This window comes from Typopeltis vanoorti, chromosome 5 (genome assembly GCF_054136105.1).
Source record: "Typopeltis vanoorti isolate ZY-2024b chromosome 5, IOZ_Tvanoo_1.0, whole genome shotgun sequence".
NCBI lineage: Eukaryota > Metazoa > Arthropoda > Arachnida > Uropygi > Thelyphonidae > Typopeltis > Typopeltis vanoorti.
In genome coordinates, this window is record NC_143553.1 from 26,795,741 (window position 1) to 26,816,865 (window position 21,125).

The following is a 21,125-nucleotide window of genomic DNA, read 5'->3' on the forward strand; positions in this document are numbered from 1 at the left end:
GAAGGCATACCTCCACTATAATTCTGTGAGAATGCAGAAAGTGATGTCATGAGAGATGAACGTTTCACAGAAAACAATGTCACATTTACTAACTGATGACCTGGGGATGAGAGCCTATTGTCATTCTACTGGACACTTCATAACACCACAACTAATGTGGCAGAGATACTTCTCTCATGGTATTCAAACAAAAGACACAGCATCCTTTTCATAGATGAGAAGTGAGAATTGTTTTTGATGAGTCATTTAACTCCAAAAACAATCAAGTAAATGTCCCTGGACAGTCGCACAGTAAGTGCCATAGCACCCAGGATTCAGAGAGGTCATCGCCCCACATTAGTGATGGTTTGGTGGGAGAGGGTATTCAAGTTGCATTTCTGTGTAAAAAGGGTCAAAAGCTCAACCAGAGTGTATGAAGACACCATGCTGGAACCTATGGTAAGGCCCCTGAACAACACCTTATTTCATGGTAGGCAGTGAAACTTCCAACTGACCTCAGCCCCTGCATACAAGACAAGAACCACACAACACTGGCTAGAACTGAATGTGCCCGACTATATGTCACCATCTGATTGGCTATCTGGAAGTCCCGATGTGAATCCATTGGACTTCATTTTGTGGTCGGAGCTTGAGAGAGTAGCCTGCCAGAAACCACACCCCACATTGCCAGTCTAAAGGTGGATTTGGAGTGAGCAGTTGCAGCATTTCTGGCAGATGTTGTGCATGTCACCATCAATACGTGGCCTCATAGACTTCGGGCTTACATGAAGGCAAAAGAGGGACATTTTTAACATTTGTATGTGCTGAAAGCTGTAAATAATTTATTGATTTAAAGGTTTATATGCTGTTCAAGTTGTAACAGTATTTACAGCTAGACTAGGTTACGTGCTGTTCAAGTTGTAACAGTATTTACAGCTAGACTAGGTTACGTGCTGTTCAAGTTGTAACAGTATTTACAGCTAGACTCGGTTATGTGCTGTTCAAGTTGTAACAGTATTTATGGCTAGACTAAGTAAAAATGTGAGCACCTGTTGGCATTTGGAACATGATCATCATCAAATTCCTGATATATGCCCTTAAGGGGGTGTACGGGATATTATCATAGTACTACATGCATCACTCATGAAATTAAAAAAAAAAATGCAAATTGAAATGGTATGGATACATACTGAGAATGACAGCAGAAAGATTCTTATAGTGGCTTTGACATGTATCCCAGAAGGAAAATGAAAAAGGGAAGGCCTAAGTTAACTTAACAGAGAATGACAGAAAAGAAGACTGGCTGGCTGATAGATACATTCATACAGTATCTATCATACCTTGCCTTGAACTCATTCACAGTCATAGCACCCACAACAGACTCTGGCAACTTCTTCCACTCATTCACCACTCTCCAAGTAAAAAACCTAGTTCTAACAGCCCTGCTAACCCACTCTTACCCAGCTTCCATGTATGGGCCCTAGTCCTCCCACCACCAATCCTATTCTCAAAAATATCTTCTGGATTAATCCTATAGAAACCCTTCAGTAGTTTGAATGTCTCAATCATATCACCCCTTTTCCGCCTATCAACCAATTTTTGTAACCCACAAATCTTCAACCTGTTCTCATAAGGTTCATTCCACAGACCTGTTATCATCTTGGTCACTCGTCTCTGGATCCTCTCCACCTCCTCACCATCAAGAAGAAACCCTGGCGCCCATATCTGGGCACAGTAGTCTAGATGGGGTCTTATCAAGGCTCGATATAGAGGAACAATAACTTGTTTGTCTCTGCTTGTTAAAGTATTTTTCAGCAACCAAGTGATTTGATGAGCTGTTTTGGCCACTTTTGCAATGTGCCCCTAAACTTCAACTCCCTATCCACCAACACTCCCAAATCCCTGGCCTCATCAATCTCTTGTAGTACGGTTCCACCAATGTGATATACTGCTGCTAATCTTTTCACTTCAAAATGCATAACCTTACACTTTGCCACATTAAATTGACATCCATTTTCCCTAGTCCAGTCCTTCAAACTATCCAAATCATCCTGCAAAATTTTGACATCCTGTGCATTCACAATTGCTCTACCCAGCTTTGCATCATCAGCAAACAAGTGAACACTTCCTCTCAAATCCTTTCCTATATCGTTAATGAACAAATTGAAAAGTAGTGGTCCAAGAACAGAACCCTGCAGCACACCACTGGTCACAAGCCGTCTTTTGGACTCCACTCCTGAATAAACCACTCTCTGGTATCTCTCCATCAACCACCCTCCTATCCATCTCACCAACCCTATATCCATCCCCATCTGCTCCAGTTTACTGATTAGAGTAACATGTGGTATCCTGTCAAAGGCCTTGGCAAGGTCCAGTAGAATCACTGTAAACCCATTACCCTTATCAAGTTCAGCTGTCACTATGTTATAAAACGTGAGCAAGTTACTGAGGCATGATATACCCTTCACAAAACCATGTTGTCCTCCATACAGTATCCCATTTTCATCTATCCAGTCCTGTATTTTTTTGACTAATTTCTCCAAGACCTTGACAACGATGCCTGATATGCTAATCGGTCGATAATTTACATCATCAGTCTTGGAACCACCTTTATGTAGTGGAACTATTTTCCCCTCTTTCCACCCCCTTGGGACTAACCCAGACCGGAGACTCAAAATAAACAAAATGGTCAAGGGTACTGACAATTCTTTAGCCGCTTCACGTACAACACAAGCTGGTATACCATCCAATCCCACAGATGTATTGACATTGAGGTTATGCAATAGACTACTCACCTCCACTTCATTCACCAAATTTCCATATAATCTATTGGTTCATTCATTTCTGCCATGTCACCACCTGGAAGATATGTTCTTGCAAAATGCTCACTCAGTAATTCAACTATATCAGCTGAGTTGGTTACCTCCCTACCATCGGCATTCTTTAAAATCATTCTACCATATGCATTTTTTCTTTTACTTGCAACATATCGAAAAAACTGTTTAGGATTCTCCTTAGCCTGCATACTGGGATGCAAAGCACATCTCCTTGTGGACATGTATAATGCTATGCATTAAGAGAAGGGCCATTACCCAGACCGGTTTCGACCTTTATTGAGGTCTTGTCAGCGGGAGCCTGATCCAGAGGTGGTGATACTAAGGTGGAAGCAATGGAGAAGTCATATTTACCTATAATGCTATGCATTAAGAGAAGGGCCATTACCCAGACCGGTTTCGACCTTTATTGAGGTCTTGTCAGCGGGAGCCTGATCCAGAGGTGGTGATACTAAGGTGGAAGCAATGGAGAAGTCATATTTACCTATACGAGTTGCCAAAAGGTGTATCATATCACCTTATTATTTTCTAATATCATGTTTTTTAATATGATACTCCCACTGATGTCATCTGTTCAGTCTCCTGTCTTTCTCAGGACTCTCATATCTTTGGTCTCCAGTCTTTGATCAAGATTTTTATTTCTAATCCAGCTCTAAGATCCATAACTTAAAATTGGTTTGAACACTGTCTTATGTACAACTAGTTTAGTGTTTTGACTAATTTCTTTCTTATTCTATATAAATTCATTCATTTGATTTCCTACCATAGCAGCTTTTCTAATTCAGCTGTCTATTTCCAAATCTAATATGCTATCTTCATTAAAAAGTGTGCCTAAATAGCTGAAATGTTTTACATGTCCTGTAGGTTTCCATTCAAGATGCAGGATTCATTCTGCCTATTTTTGTCTTATGTTTTTGATTCTGATTTTCATACCAAATCATCCAATTTCCAATCATCCAATCATCAAATCGAATTTAGTTAGAGAATCCTACAGACTTGTCCTGGATTTATGTAAAAGTATAACATTATTTGCATAAAGCAGAACTGAAATTAATATCTCCAATTTTGATATCAGATTTAATACCACTTTTCTTCATAATGTGACCCATATAGATGATGAATAACAGTGAAGATAATGTACACCCTTGTCTCACACCTGAATTAACATTAAATCATCTTCCTGTACCTCCTTCAATTCTAACTGCTGACTTACAACTCAAATATAGACAGTATTGATTGATACAATATTTCATTTACATCATATAACTAAAGCATTTTGAACAGCTTATTAGGATCTTGGCACCTTGCCTCATGCCTTTTCCATATCTACAAAATTTAAATTCAGATCCTTGTTATATTCTTATGATTTCTCAACCACTTTCTTCAAGTTAAAATCAGATCTGACAACCTCTGGGTTCAGACCAGAGGTTGTCAGATAATGCAATAGACTACTCACCAGTTTGTTCTTCTCCAAGCTTCCCCTCCACAATTTGTCTTAGCCATTTCTCAAGTATATTTACATAAATCTTACCAGGAACACTCAATAGAGAAATTCCTCTGTAATTCAGATTTTGTTTTCCTTTTGATAGATGGTTATTATAAGTGCTTTACTCCAATCATCTGAAAATTGACCCCTGACAAGGCCTTCTGAATTATTACAATATAGCCACTGTAAAACTTTTTTACCTCCATATTTGAGCAAATCTAGTCATATCACACATCATCTACTCCAGCTGTCTTGCCACATTTTCAGGATTTTGATAGCTTTTTCTACTTCAAGTACATTTAGAACATTTATACGAAAATCAGATTAAGTAAAATTCTACAAATGTCGGCAACACAGTTTTTCAGTGTTCATAAAGACTACATCCGGTTTCACCATTATAGCCATTCTGGGCTTGCGGACCATGCTCTGGATAGCCGCCACAGAATACAATGGAAGAAAGGCACTTTACTACACCGCAGCAAATATAAATATGAAAGATTGTTCATGGAATCAGCCTCAGCTCTAAAAAAACTTCCCAAACCTCAACAAATTTGGTGCATGAGACTGCCCCAAATTTGGGAAGCTTGCATCATGAGAACATCAACCCAACAGCCAAGAACCCAATTTAGCCCACTAGGGAAAACATTTAGGACTCTAGAAACAACAATAATTACTCTCTTCAGCCTCATTTCTCGTTGTTAGTGCCTGCATGCACTTTTCATAGTTTTATGTTCCCATAAAGATGCAATGTAACATTGCCAAAATATAAGAAGTATTGATTAAAGTTTTCTTTTAATTAATATTTAGTAGACATTGTAATTTCCTGAAATAATTTAATAGTCAATAGCTAAGTTACATATTGCTATCCTATCGTCACTCTTTTAGTATCCAGGTGGATATCTAACAGTGGGTGAACCACACAAAGGTGAGGATTGGATTTAGGTCTGGTCTGTTCTTCACAGGCTGTATGGAGGTCTCCTGCAGTTTATTAGTTATGTCCCCCCCCCAGTGATCTCCTAGGCTTCTGTGTATTTCGTGAATATTTATTTAACCAAAATACTCATTGCCTGTTTTATTTATTAAAATGTTTTATTGAAAAATGTATCATCATCATCATCATCATCAAATTCCTGCCATGTACCCTCAAGGGGTGTACAGGATATGACAGTACTACATGAAAAAATTACATCATTACTAACTTCCTATCTACAATTTTCCTCCAAATCAGTCTGTTACTTGTCAAGACTCCAACATTATCAGATCTTATATTTCTATCATCTAAGGCACTTTGTACCGTATCAATCCACCTATATCTTGGTCTTCCTCTGGGTCGTTTTCCTGCCAACCTGGCAGAGAACACTTGTTTTGCTAATCTTTCCTCTCCCATTCTATTTAAGTGACCATACCATCTGAGATTAGCTCTGCTAACGCATTCCTGGATGCTGACAATGTCAAGTTCTTTCCTAATATCCTCATTTTTAATATGATATTGCCATTGATGCCATCTGTTCACGCCTCTAATCTTTCTCAGGACTCTCATATCTGCGGTCTCTAGTCTTTGGTCAAGTGTTTTACTTCTGACCCAGCTCTCAGATCCATAAGTTAAAATTGGTTTGAACACAGTTTTGTATACAGCTAATTTAGTGTTCCGACTAATTTCTTTCTTATTCCATATGAATTTATTCAATTGACTTCCCACGATACCAGCTTTGCTGATTCTGTTGTCTATTTCTATATTTAGTTTACCATCTTCAGTAAAAATTGTGCCTAAGTAGCTAAAATATTTTACTTGTTCCACAGGTTCTCCATTCACAACACAGTTGACATTTTCAATGATTCTGCCTATTTTCATTGTCTTTGTCTTTTTATTGCTGACCTTCATACCATATCTATTACAACAGCTATTCAATTTAGTCAGAGAATCTTGCAGACTTGTAGCGGATTTATTTAGAAGTATAACATCATCCGCATAAAGCAAAGAGCTGACATTAACATCTCCAATTTTGATATCAGGTTTAATACCACATTCCTTCATAATGTGATCCATATAGATAATGAATAACAGAGGGGATAATGTACATCCTTGTCTGACACCAGATTTAACATTAAACCATCTTCCTGTACTTCCTTCAATTCTAACTGCTGACTCACAACTCAAATACAGACTAAGTATTGCTTGATATAATGCCCCATTGACACCATATAACTGCAGCGTATTGAATAGCTTCTCTCTTGGCACCTTGTCATATGCCTTTTCCAAATCAACAAAACTTAAATACAGATCTTTGTTATATTCCCATGCTTTCTCGACTATTTGTCGTAAAGTGAAGATCTGATCCTGACAGCCTCTATTTGGCCTGAATCCAGCTTGTTCTTCACCAAGCTTTTCTTCCACAATTCTTCTCAACCTTTTCTCAAGTATACTTGCATAGATCTTGCCAGGAACACTCAGTAGGGAAATACCTCTGTAATTCTCACATTCAGTTTTATTTCCCTTTTTATATATGGGTACTATGAGAGCTCTACTCCAATCATCAGGAATTCGTCCCTCTGTCCAGGCTTTCTGAACTATGCAGTGCAGCCACTGTAAGACTCTCACACCACCACCATACTTCAGCATTTCTGGTCGAATATCATCTACTCCTGCTGCCTTTCCACATTTCAAGCCTTTGATGGCTTTTTCTACTTCAAGTATGGATATGCATTCCTGACTGCATGCCTGGTCAGTGTTTTTTATCACTGTGCTGTCATCACTGCTTGTTTCATTTAGCAGTTTTTCAAAGTAATTACTCCATACTTCAAGGATATCTTTTTCTCCTGTTTTCATTTCACCTTTATCATCTCTAATTCCTTTTACAGCACTCTTTCCTCCATTCCTAAGCTTCTTCAACAACCTCCAGAATATTTTGCCACCTTCTTGATATTTATTTTCTATATTCTTGCCAAAGTCCTCCCATGACTTTTGTTTAGCTAGTTTTACACACTGTTTAGCTTTCTTACATTTGTCTCTGTATTCTGTAAGAGTAAAAGCTGACTTATTTGCCAGGAACTTTTGATATGCTTTCTTCTTTTCCTTCACTGCCTCTTTAACTTCCTGTGTCCACCAGGGAGTTCTGATTTTTTTATCTTTGCACACAACCTCACCACATGCCTCTCTGGCAGACTCAATCAATGTTTCCTTCAGAGTTTGCCACTGAATCTCCAAGGTTTGATTCCTGTTCTCAAACTCTTTCATTTTCTTTTCAATAATATTTCTGTATTTTAGTCTACAGTTTACATCTGAGAGCTGCTCAACTTTTATTCGCTTTAAAACTTTCTTACATGTTATTCTTTTCAATATGAAATTCAATTTTATCCTGCTCAAGACTAAATAGTGATCACTTCCAATTTCAAATCCTCTGTACACTCTGGTGTCCTGCACCAGGGAGAAAACATCACTATCAACAATAACATAGTCAATGAGACTTTTCTTATTCCTAGCCTCTTCTCTCCATGTGAATTTGTGCACATTTTTATGTTGGAACATGGTGTTAGTAATAACCAGTCCATGTCCTGAGCAGAAATCCAACAGATATTTGCCATTATTATTAGCTTTGCTCTTTTCTCCAAATTTTCCCAAAATATTTTTGTATGTCTCACAATCATTTCCTACTCTACTATTTAGATCCCCAACAAGGACCAACTTTTCCTTTTTCATTGTGTCAGTTGCTTTTTCTAAAGCCTCAAAAAATTCCTCCACTTCTACCTTAGTAGAGCCTTCTGTGGGACCATAGGCACAAATAAGTCTCATTGTCCAGTTCCCCATTCTCATATTTGCCCACATTACTCTACTTGAGACTGACTGCCATTCAAGAAGATTAGCCTCGTATTTTGTGTTGAATACTATGGCTACTCCTTCTTTTCCTTGATTGTTATTGCCTGAATATAACATTTTGTATTTATTGCTCAGAAAGATCTCACCAGTTTTGGTCTTTTTTGTTTCAGTCACCCCTATTATGTCGATCTGGTACTTATCTAATTCCTCAGCTAGCTCCATTTCTTTGCCATTCAGGCTTCTTACGTTGATAGTACCGATCTTTAACTCTGGTGATGTTGAGTTGGGGTTTGTTTTCAGATTTGTTCCAGTAGCTGACTTTTCGCTGTTCGCCCTGGTTCCCTGGCAAAAACAACGGGGGCCTTGTTTAACCGGGCGACGCCCCAGCCGGCATGAAATTTTGTCATGTTGTACCATCATTTTTTATTTTGGTTTAACCAATAAGAATACAATTTGGTCGGCTAAATCCCAAATTGCCAGCCCATCCTCGTTCGTTCAGTATCAAAGTAGATACCCAACAGGGTGCACCACGAGAAGGTGAGGATTGGACATTAGGTCAGAAGCCCTGGTCGGTTCTCCGCATTCCTTTAAAGGCTATGTGGAGGTCTCCTCTCAGTTATACAGCTTTGACCCTTAAGCACCCCTTGAAAAATGTATTGTGTTATTAAATAGTTTCTGAATGACAATTGAATCTGATTATCTAGAGCAACTTATGGTATTTAACTGATGTCATTACTTCTGGTTGCAGACATAGAAGTGGAGCAGTTCCAAAACGGAAAGTGATTTTTTATTTTTTATTTTTTTCATTATGTGGAATAGATTTTAGACAAGGCACAAGAAAGTATTGAAAAGTGCAAAAGAAAATGTTTTAGGTATAACAGTTCAAAGAAGTTATTGCCTATAGCAGACACTTGTTGACCAGCAAGTGTCTGCTACACTGGTGACCAAAATCGTGGAAATCGTTTGGAAAAAGTGTATTTTTGAGGTTTGATGGTTCATAACACCACTTTTTTTTTGTGTAATACCATAAAATTATATATCAATGGAAAGATAATTTAATCAAAAATGTAATGCAACAAAGTTTGTTCAATTATCTGTATTCTATGAAAAGTTATAGCCAAATAACCAGAAAAAAGAAGCACAACTTGCTTAGGTTGATATGAAGTAGTTTTCCTTCATTTGAATGTAGCCAATGAGCATGAGTGTTTAGAGGACCAATCTCAGGTGTCATCTTGTTTTGACAATGAGCCAGTAAGGTCACAGTAGGATTCAGCTATTGATGTCATGTATTGGAGCTGAGAGGAGGACATTTGTCAGTATGTTATGTGATTGCTATCAAGTTGGTTGGTTTTTTTTTGTTGTTGTTTTTCTTTCATTTAGTGAGCTTGTAAAACATAATAAAATTAAAGAAATGGTGCCAAGAGTTGACTGGTCACTCAGAAAGCGATGTAAAATAGTACTATTAAGTGAACAAAGCTACAGTTATGAAGAAATTCGAAGAAAAATTGGTGGAAACTTAACCAAAGGTGGCATTTCTAAATTTTTGAAGAGGTATAAGGAGACTCAGTCACTACAAAACCAGACTGGTAAACGCAGGAAAAGGTGCACAACAGCAAGTGATGATAGAAGAATTGAGAGACTGTGCATATACGTGACAGAAGAAAATCATCTAGGTGTATAAAAGATGAAATGGCGCAATACACTGTGAAGTTGAGTGCAAGGACTGTTCGACGCAGACTGCAGGAATTTGGTCTAAATGCTAGAATTCCATGAAAAAAGTCATTTTTATCTCTCAAACAAAGGTTGAAAAGATTAAACAGGGCTAAAACCCATGTTAACTGGACAGCGGAACAATGGGACAGTGTTATTTGGAGTGATGAGACCAAAATCTCCCTGTTTGGTAGTGATGGCATAAAATACGTAGGGAGAAGAATCGGAGATTTGCATCTTGATTGCATTACACCTACCGTGAAACACCCACTTAGTGTTATGATCTGGGGTTGTATGACATCAAAAGGTGTGGGCAGAATTTGCGTGAATAATGGGAATATAAATGCCCAAAAATACATAAATTAAATACTTGAGCCCAAACTGAAGCCTTCTGCATGTGATCTTTTCCAAGATAAAGAAGAAGTTATATTTTAACCTTCCTACCGGCTAGGACGTCTATAGACGTCCAACTAAATCTGGATAAGATTCAGTCCACCTGTTTAAAGAACCTGGATAAGAAGTGCAATTTGACTGTCATGTCCATTAGAAGGTGTGATAAACCCTCACGCTGAAGAGAAAGGTTAATCAGATTATCTGCCGTTCGTAGCTGCCTCTCAGTTGCCTATAACAAGAAACAGACTTTCTTGTTCCATGCTGGTGAACTGGATTTTAGTTATATATGATAGACTAAAAATAGAGAAATTATTTATATTTTTGTTTTCTCTTTTTATTGTACAATACAGTTTTAATTTCTGGACAAAATAAAGATCTTGCATAATTTCTTCACTTAACCAATTTAATTTTTTATTTTTTTGCGCTAATTTTTTTCTAATCGCTACTAGACAAAAGATTTTTCTTTTGTTCTCGAAGAAATTAATTCACGATAATTATTTGAAATATTCTTTTAAAAAAAGAAAAGAAAACCGGCTGCCGACGTTCCAGATTATATTAATTTTATTTTTGTACAAAACCATCGAAATCGAATAATACTTAACAGATTTCCTTTAGGACACGCTTGAGCAACTTTGCTTTATAGAGAATAACATGAAATTCTTTAATCATATTGCTAAATTTTTTCTTCATGTTGTATAGTAATCTGTACTTTCACTTTCTTGGTTTCCTTGTATAATTGGTCATTACAAAATGAAATTAACAGTTATGATTTAAATTTATATTTTCTGCATAATTCAGATATTTTATTCTCCAATTTTTAAAGTAAGCGATACATTTGCTTATTTTTATCATTCAAAATATGTATATCAAATGTGAAATTTCATTTCCATATTTTTACAATAGAATTGAACTTTATTTCGCCACTGATAGTTCAACCCCCCCCCCCCCCCCCCGTTGCATTACTATCACACACCCGAAAACTGTTATGAAACATAGGTACAGTTTTTATTTAATTCGTTATTTTTCTCTAGTAATTGTTCCACATAACTTTAATTTTTCGATACTGAAACTATGTGGTGATTATTATAAATTAGCAAATTATAAATCAGACAATATACATATTTCCTGATTATTATAAATCAGGAAATTATGTGATATTCGGATATAGGTGAAATTAATATTTAAAATCACTGTCATCCTTCAAATGCAATATCAGAATAAAGAAAGTGAAAAACCCGAAGTTTCGAAATACATTTCGAAAGCCCGCTCTCGAAATGTATTGGTCTACAGACTGGATTCTGAACACGCCAATGTTTCGTGATGTTATGACTGAAAAACAATTCAGTCTCATCATGAAGTATTTACATTTTCAGAATAATGAGGAATACGATCAGGCAACACATCCTTGCCCGGTCCTCAACAAAATTTATGATTTTCTGATGAAAATCCGTCAAAAATGTAGATCACTCTACATTCCTGAGAGAGACTTGAGTATCGATGAAAGCCTTATGCCATTCAAAGGTGGACTGAAATGTAAGCAGTATATTCCCAAAAAGAAAGCGAAGTATGGAGTAAAATTTTTTATGCTTTGCGAATCGGAAAGTGGATATCTTTGGGATTTCAAACCTTATACGGGAAAGCAAACTGTAATCGAGCACGATAAATATTCGGATCTCCCCTTGTCGATGCGTGCAGTAATGCAGTTACTAGACCCTTTACTGGGGAAAGGTTACTGTATTATGATGGATAATTACTATATATGTGTCCTGAACTCGCTGATTTGCTTTTACAGCATCTTACAGATAGTTATGGTACTGTAAATGCAAAAAGGCGAGATATGCCTCCAGATCTGGCTTCAGGAAAGCTATCGAAGGGGGAAATCCAAATTTATCAGCAAGGGAAAGTCTTTGCACTACGTTGGAAAGACAAAAAAGATGTTTTTCTGCTATCTTCCCTGCACAATCCATCAGCGGAATCCGTGGAGAAGCATGGTTTAAAGAACGAAAAACCCATTGCTGTGTGTGCATACAACGACACTATGGGTTGAGTCGACAGGTGCGATCAGCAGCTATCATTCTACTCTGTAATGAGGAAACAGCATAAAAAAATATTACAAAAAAGTGTTTGGATATGTTATTTGAATTTTGAAGTGTTTGGATTTTGTTATTTGGAACAGTTTCCTCCTGTACAAGAAAAAATGTTTGTCTACCATAACATATCTAGAATACAGAATAGAAATTGCGAAAGCATTGCTGCATGCACATGCACCTTCTTCAGCAAGCAGAAAAACAGGAAATCCTGCCAGACATCTGAGGTTGAACGCTGCTAACTCCAACCATTATCCCGAAAATCTACCACCAACGGCTAATAAAAAAAAAACCTGCACGCAAATATTATGTATGTAATAAAAAAAATATCAGAAAGGAAACAAAAATCTGGTGCTCTGAGTGTAAAACTGCTTTGTGTGTTTACCTTGCTTCAAGGTGTTCCACGCTGTTCAAGAATTTCAAATTCTGAACAGCATGAAATAAAAAATGTTTGTTTTCAAGGCCATCAAAACAGTCCTTTTCAGGACTACAAATATTGATAGAGGGATACCCGAATGCACTGTTTCTTTTTCATCTTGAAGGCTAATTTTTAAGTTCTTTTTATGACACAGAGAAACTGGAAAGAGTATTCCAGGTAAAGTATTTCATCAAAACAATAAAAAATAATGAAATAAAATCTTCCCTATATATATAAAATGATAAGCCTTTTTATGTCATGTTTATCGAAACGTTTTGAAACTCAGGGGCTACCCTGAGTGTCGAGTCTTCAAAATTCGAGTCATCAGAATTCAGGGGTGGAACCCCCTTTCGAGTTATCACAATTGAAGGAGAACTAGTCTACCATACCGGAACACGGGGGGGTTGGGCATAGCCCCCCCTAGTTAATAAATGAAATATATAAATAATAACGGGAACATTTTCACCTTGCCAACACTCAACATTGATGTGATATGGGTTCCAAATTTCTTGTTTCGGAGATATATATATATATTACAAAGTTTTGTAATAAAAATTTCTGCTACAATGAAGTTTGGCAGAATCAACAATATTATTACCACCTTATTTCTGTTTCTCGTATGGGAGAAAAACGGTAAAATGTCACTCTTATAATTATATGAGATGTTATAATGGCAAAAATAGTAAGAAAAAAGTCATTTGCACTTTCTCTTCAAAACACAAAGAAAGAACATTGTAAATTCAGCCAGTGGAAAAGAGAATACTACATATTTTTCTCCTGTTATCTGATTTTTTTTCTTGTAGTACTAAGAAGAAATCACTGCATATAACATGAAGTCTGCAGGAGGGAAAAAAATCTGGAAATTGGTTACATTATAACAAATAGAGAAATCATGTCAGAAAAATTATTCACGTATGATTCTAATCTCAGCAGACATAACATTTTCTTCTAGATTAGACATCTAAAGTAACTGAACCTTTGCTACTATTTTACACTAAAATGAATGGGTATGTTCCCCAAGTGATTTACGTTTGTAACAGCTGTCTTGCGAATGGTTTATGAAATAAATTATCTGAAATATCTGCATATTGCTTAGGTCTATACCCCCCCCCCCCCCCCCCCCAAAAAAAAAAGATTATGAAACGCATATGCACCTTTTCTTTGAAAATAATTCAAATCCTCTTTTTCAAGATAATTTATGATTTAATTTCTAATTTTTGATAATAAAAGTGAAACTGATCATTATAAATTAAGCAATTATTTTGGCATAAATAATGTATAAGCATGTAAACGAAATATCAGTATTTCTGTTAGGATATAGGTAATCAACAATCGAAAAGGAAACAAGACATTCTGGACATATTCTGCACTACAGCCTGGGGCACTTTAGTGTTCTCCCCTTTCTTCTCAATAGCACTGAGAGTAATAAGCCTTCAACTTTTCCTGCAGCTAAGAGGATATTACCAAGTACTTAGAAGACGTAGATTATTTCAGAAATAGCTTCCAGCAGCAGCAGAAGTAATATTTAGAATTTTTTAAAAGAAAAACAAACACAAATAATACTACTGAACTTTCTTTTGTGTGGTATGGATATAAACAATTTTGCATGGTGAAAATATAGCATATTATTTCTAAAATTTCACATAATTTCAGCGGACAGTAGAACAGCTGGTTTTAGATTGCAAATAAATAGAACAGAATTAGAAGCTTCACAATACAATCTGATTGCCGTATATCTTTTGTCAAAATGGTAAAATGAAGTAATTGATTTTGAATGCTGTCTAGAAAAGCTTTCAAACCTGTATAGAAAATTAGAGTAGTTATGTAATTCAGTTCCAGGAGAGAATAAGGAGGGGGGGGGGGAAGCATTAGAAAATCTTCAAAATAAGCAAAAATGTTGAATCATTCCGTATATGATATTTTTCACATATTTTCAACATATCTATGAGGTTATGCACTAGATATTATCGTAATATGCATAATACAAATAAATAAATAAATGACGAAGGCGAAGAATCACTGCTAAAATATCATTGGATGTAAATTTTTGATACCAAAAAGACACTATCGGAAACTGAGTAATGCAATTTAGCATTTTAACATTTTTTTTTTATTTTGTCTTTATGAATAACAAAAAATCGTTTCTAAATCTGAAATGTGATGATCCATATAATGCTATTTCGCTAGAAACGAAAGAAAAAGGACATATTTATTTCAATAAATATTATTTAAAAATATAAATATTTGACATAATATTTTCAAAGCAAACATTTGAAAATTTTAAAATTCGAAAAAAAATTATTCAACTATTATACGTAAAGTGAAAGAACAATCAGTGCAACTCTTCCGGTGCACTGATTTGTAGAATAAAATACACCAAATTTACTATCACTAAATAGATTCATTGCAAAAGCTGATCAGTGGTCATTTCAGGATTGATTTTTTTCGCATATGTGAAATTCGTTTCAATTTTTGGGAAGAGACAGAATAAATCGTTTTAGAGGCAAGAAAGGTCAAATAACTTAGGACAGTAAATGAAATTCTAAGCAACACAATAGACATAAAGACGGGGGGGGACACAAAGGTCACTCAGCAACAGTTAATCCACTAATGGCTATAGAATAGCCATAACGAGATTAACGGCAGAGGAAGGTAATGGCATGATAAAAGGTAGAATGCCGACGAAGTTTTGATCCACGAAAAAAGCTAGGGAGTGTTGAATATTTCATCCACACCGGCCGGTTGGGAGGTTAACAGGATGGATTCAGCTCCATGTCATGTTTCTTCTGTGTGCAAAAAGTGGTTTCAAGATAATCATATTCCACTGCTGAAATGGCCTGGGAATAGCCCAGACCTTAACCCAATCGAAAATCTATGGAGCCGACTAAAGAAACTTGTTAGTCAGAAGCAACCCACCAATAAAACCCAATTAATAGAAGCAATAATTCAATCTTGGTTTCACATTATAACAGCTGCAGAACTAAAAAACTTGGTTCACTCCATGGGAAGGCATTGTAAGGCCGTAATTAACGCTTAAGGTTACCCAACTAAGTATTAACTCGCATTGTGAGAATTTTTGTATATCTCATTTTTTCTGTGTGTCACTTTTCTTCTTTATAACTGCTGTTCTAATAAAAAAAAATCCTTCATAAAAGTTATCGTATTACATTCTTGATTAAATTATCTTTCCATTGACATATAATTTTATGGTATTACACCAAAAAAAAGTGGTGTTATGAGCCATCAAACCTCAAAAATACACTTTTTCCATAAGGTTTCCACAAATTTGGCCACTAGTGTATATATATCAGCAAGCATGGAAGTGAGCAATCCATATGTGACTGACTTATTTCACATGTCACAGCACATGTTAATGACAACAGGAGAACACTAATGAATAACAGCCTGTGGAGAGCAGTGACCACAAAAGATGGAAAATTTGAACATTGAATAATATGAATTGAGATGCCATAAAATTAAGGAAACAGAAGTTTTATTAAGAAGTGCACAGACATATGGTGTGCTAAAGGCAGTTGATATACTGTTGTATTTAAAGTATTTCTTATGCCATTTTATTTATTTATTTATTTTTTTTTTTAAATTAAGGAAAATAAAGCGTTGATATTTTCTCATTCTTCACATTACACAGATGTTAGTAAGCATTTGATGAATTTTCTCTTTGCTTCTGGAATGTAGCACTGTTTTGTTTGTCTATTTAAATTTTCTCTTTTTATGAAGGAGGAATGAATGACTGAGAAAAGCTTTAAACTATGATTTTCTCATTATGAGCTTGTTTTATTATTTAATTTAGTAGAGCTCAACATCCAGCCTTATTTAACAGTTTAAATTGAAAGAAAGAGCGTGAGTTATTATTTACTATTGTTTGTATGAATTGATTAAGTTATTAATTTACAATTACAGTGATTTGTTTATTGGTGATTTTTTGTAGATAATTGCTATAACTATTTGTACTGTTTATCAATCAATTGTACTGTTTATTTAGAATATTTAAGATAAGCTTTCTATATAGAGCCTCTGTAGCTAGTTGGTGTTGGTTTTGACATTGTACTTTGGTTGGAAAGAGCTGGATTCGAATCCCATCTAGGATGTGAAGAACCTTTATCAGGGCTATTCAATTAAAGATGAGTAGCCATTCTAATATGGAGGTGGTAGAGTTTCCCTCTTAGAAACTTGGGTTTTTATCCCACAAAAACAAACTGGTCAGAAAAACAGCTATAATACACTATACAGCTAATTCTATCTGCAGAGCATAGATGTTTTCAAAGAAAAGGCAAATTATTTTGTAGTGACAAGCCATAGAGCCCACCATATGCTAGAAAAAGGGGAAAGTTTCTTCATAGTGAATTGAACACTTGAGACTGAAATCAGTAATACCCATTTCTATGGATGAACCTGGTTAGTGTTTCAGCATTAAATATTTGATTTTAATTACTTATATGTAGCACTCTATTTTTCTTCCTTGAATCCTGCTTTTCTTTCAGACACCTGAAATATAGGACTGGTTGTTTGGAATTATGGTCAAAGCAACTGACTGCAATAATCATGATATATACCTCCAAAAACATTTAGACCAGCTAATGTATTGGCAGTTATTTTAGTTCCTGTGCTCAATTTGCACTATAGTTTCAAAACATTTCATATCAAGCGATTCATTACCTGTGGACTACCACAAAAGTTTTTGGTACCCACCGTTTTTTGTAAGGATATCAAACTTTGAAAATTGCATTCTTTTAGGTGTTGACTGGCCATGAAATCCTATGAATGGAGCCCAGAAGTTGAAATTTTCTGTTCAGTTCATGGAAAATGTAGAGTGTACAATTAGTTCTATATTTTTTTTTTTACATCACGATAGATAGAGGCATTTAGAGGTAAATGCATATTTTATAATTGCATATTATATCTAAATTCTTACCCATATTCCCTTGCAAAAGAATACAAGACTAATTCCATGCTTAAAAGAAATTTACAGCTGTGACACTGTAAATGTCTTTTTTTCTTCAGGTTGGAGTTAATCTCACAAATTTTTGATAAATAGTTGATGTTTGGAGGATGCTTTATTTCTGCTGCTGACCCCAGAGATAATCTCTTCAACTTTTAATTACTTCTGTGTAACACTTAATTTTCCTCCTTTAATTTTCTGTAATGGAATGTCAGAAGCATAGTCTGCCATCTCCAACTTACCATAATGATGATAGTGAATTTCCTATGTTTTCCAAGGTGGGTATTATGATCTGTTCATAGTAGTCTAGTTACTGAGTAAGGGCACTACACACACTCTCTCCTGAATGTGATAGAAAATGGAATTTGTCTAAGTGACGTTGCTAGTATGTTGTGTAGTTTAAATAAGGTGCAGAGATTGAGAGATTGTTTATTTAGCAATTTCACCATCTCATCAGGCATTTAGGACAAAAAAGAATATTTTAGTAAACTTCCTTTGTTATGGGGAATCATTCATTACTGTTACATCTCACAAGACATAATGTAATCTCATCACTGAAATCAAATAAGTTTTTTTGAACAGGTCTAGTGGTGGAAAAAAAAATTGAAAGATAATATTGTGAGTTTATGCCAGGATTCTCAAGAAATACAATTTCTTTAAAATATAAATCAAATATTCCACTTGTCAAATAGTTGACTTTATAGCAGCTCTACTTAGAATTTAGTCAAACAACTATTCATAGCTTTTGTGAAGTAATAATGCTCCTCACATATTGAAATCTTAACTACATAAGACATCTTGTAAAAAAAAAAAAAAAAAAAAAAAAAAAAAAAAAAGATGTGGCATATGCCAATGTAAAAAGGGTACACAGATACTGAACGTTTGGGAAACACTGCACTTGGTGATGCAATTAATACTATCTGAGAACAAATATCCATGCTGTGGTAGCCTGAATTTTTGTTCTTAAAACTTTTGTATTCCCTTTTGTCTTGTAGGTAGTTTTTTGTAAACCTCTTAGTTTTTTTTCCCACTGTCTCATTCCAGAGTTTACCCTTCCCCCTACTTTTTATATTTTAAATAATTTATTTTGATCTCTTTTTCATGAAAACTAGCTCTTAAAGGACAGTCATCTGTGTGTATTGCAGAAGCATAAATGCAATTTATTTCATTTTTATAGATTTTAACAGCACATTGAATATATTTGTATTTAACTTACATTTTAATTTTTCACATAAATGTTATTCTTAATGATAAAAACATTGTTACAAAGACACTACACTGCCAGTCTTATTGGCATTGTGGATCGCATCATCTTCTGACTGTAGGTTCTGGGTTTCAATTAATTCCAGAGTGCATGAATGTTGGTGATGATCTGGCTGATACTTTCCTCTAATGGTGTAGTACTACTTTCAGCTGGCTGGAGACATGAAAAGACCAGTAGGATTCCCAGATTATCTGCTCTAAGCTTTTCAGTCTTTCTTGTTGGGATTGATGTGAAAAAAACACTTCAGATTCATCTTCAAGTCAATTGACTTGGGCTGATATTTGATTCACATGTTATTCATGTAAATATACATGTTTGAAGGTGTCAATTCAAACTTGTATTGCCACCTTCAGGATATCTTCTTCAGGGATTCTGTTATATTATACTATTATCACACACTACATGTGTTTCCCACTCATTAAAAGTTATATCTGTTATCCTTCCTGCTTGGAATTAAATGTGATATAGGCATGTCATTTGTATTTCCAGCATACTTTTGCTTATTTAATCTCATCTCAGTGAGTTGAGAATTAAAATTATAACTGGAATAAATTTAATGATGACATTCTATGTTATAATCTCATCAGAAAATATATGCTTAGATATATGTTCAGATGTGTGATGCACAGATTAGAGACACAGTTCAGCACTTTATAGTTAATGTATTTTCCCTTTCTTGACTCAGTGATCTTTTTTCTCATTACCTGATTTTGGTAGCAGTGATTGTTGTGAATTTAGTGGTCATTTTTCCAACCGAACTAACCTGACCAGAATTGAATAACTGGTTCAACTAGATATTATCCATTCTTAGGATTGTATGAAATTCAGTAACTCATTACAGTCATCCTTCTACCACTGTTTGCAAAAATCCATACTCTTTCATCTCACACATTTGAATTTAACATATGTCTAAATTCACCAGCATAAATTTTCTAGTGACAATTTGTGTGGTGGAATGTTATCAAAAAATTTATCTAATCATTTTTCAGATTAGGTAATAGAAACTCTTAGCCAAATCAGGTTAGCAAGGAAGGAATAATTCAGAAGTCAAATGCATGGAAAGGTTTGTGTTCACAGTACATGTTATTTATTTTGAACAGTATTGATTTATTTATTCGTATGGAGTTTCCTCCCTTTTTCTCCCTCGTCCTTATTGGGGCGAGTTGAGCCCCCTCATGGGGGATTAAGTATTTATGGCTGTAGATTCATATGTGTTCACAGGGCCGGTTTGCCTGCTTGCAGGATGAAAAACGCCAGATAAACTGGCAGAAAAAAACCCTACTGCCTGTGCCCAAGACCGGCTAACTTGGCTATGGTTGAGGAAGATCCTCAAATTCCTTATGCCTTCGACGGGAATCGAACCTGGGACACTCCTTCCCCAGTCATATGGTTGCGAAGCGCACAGCCACTAGGCTGACCACACAGAATGGTATTGATGACAACACAGAATGGTAGGAAAATAATATTTATTAACTTGCTGATATAATATCAACAGAATATTCTGAAATGTGTTCCAGGACATAAATGTATCACAGAAAAATGTGATTTCTCAATTTCAGTTTTTAATTGCTAAATTTTAGCTTTAATATAAAATTTAAAATTTTCAAATATTAATTTTTCAATTAATTATTTATATATTATATATTATAATATCAAGTGTTTTTTTTTTATTATCATTTATTTTTTTAGCATCAAACTCAACAGGTAATGGTGAACATATTCAGATTGGTCAACTGAATGGTGGTAGGAGGATCGACTATGTTCTTCAGAAGGCTCCATTTGAAATAATCAACCAGTATCTGTTTTCCATTAATAGCCATCTTTGTTATTGGTAAGGAATGGATTTTGTAACAGCAAAGTATTTTACAAACTTATAACAATTGTATTATATCTATTATATTGCTAGCCTTTGGGCAAAGAATGGGGGTCTTAAATTCATGTACACTAATACTAGGAGTATTAGGAACAAGAAGGAAGAGTTTTTGGCAATGGTTGGCACTTCCAGACCACAGGTTATTGGTATTAGTGAAACATGGCTGACTGTAGATGATATAACTAGTGGGATTGAATGTGATGGGTATAGTGTGTTCAGGAATGACAGAGAGAATAAAATGGGGGGAGGAGTATTGTTGATGATAGCTGATGAGCTCCAGCCAAGGAGAATAGAAGTTGAATTGCAG

General features: G+C 35.4%; 1 protein-coding gene across 1 annotated transcript in view; it reads left to right on the forward strand.

Moving 5' to 3' along the window:
• Nucleotides 1-20,780, forward strand: part of PAPLA1 (Phosphatidic Acid Phospholipase A1) — a 316,868-nt gene extending 296,088 nt beyond the window's left edge. The window contains exon 16 of the mRNA XM_090392296.1: nt 20,635-20,780. Coding sequence (XP_090248422.1) covers nt 20,635-20,780 — 146 coding nt within the window. The remainder of the gene's footprint in view (nt 1-20,634) is intronic.
• The last annotated feature ends 345 nt before the right edge of the window (nt 20,781-21,125 follow it).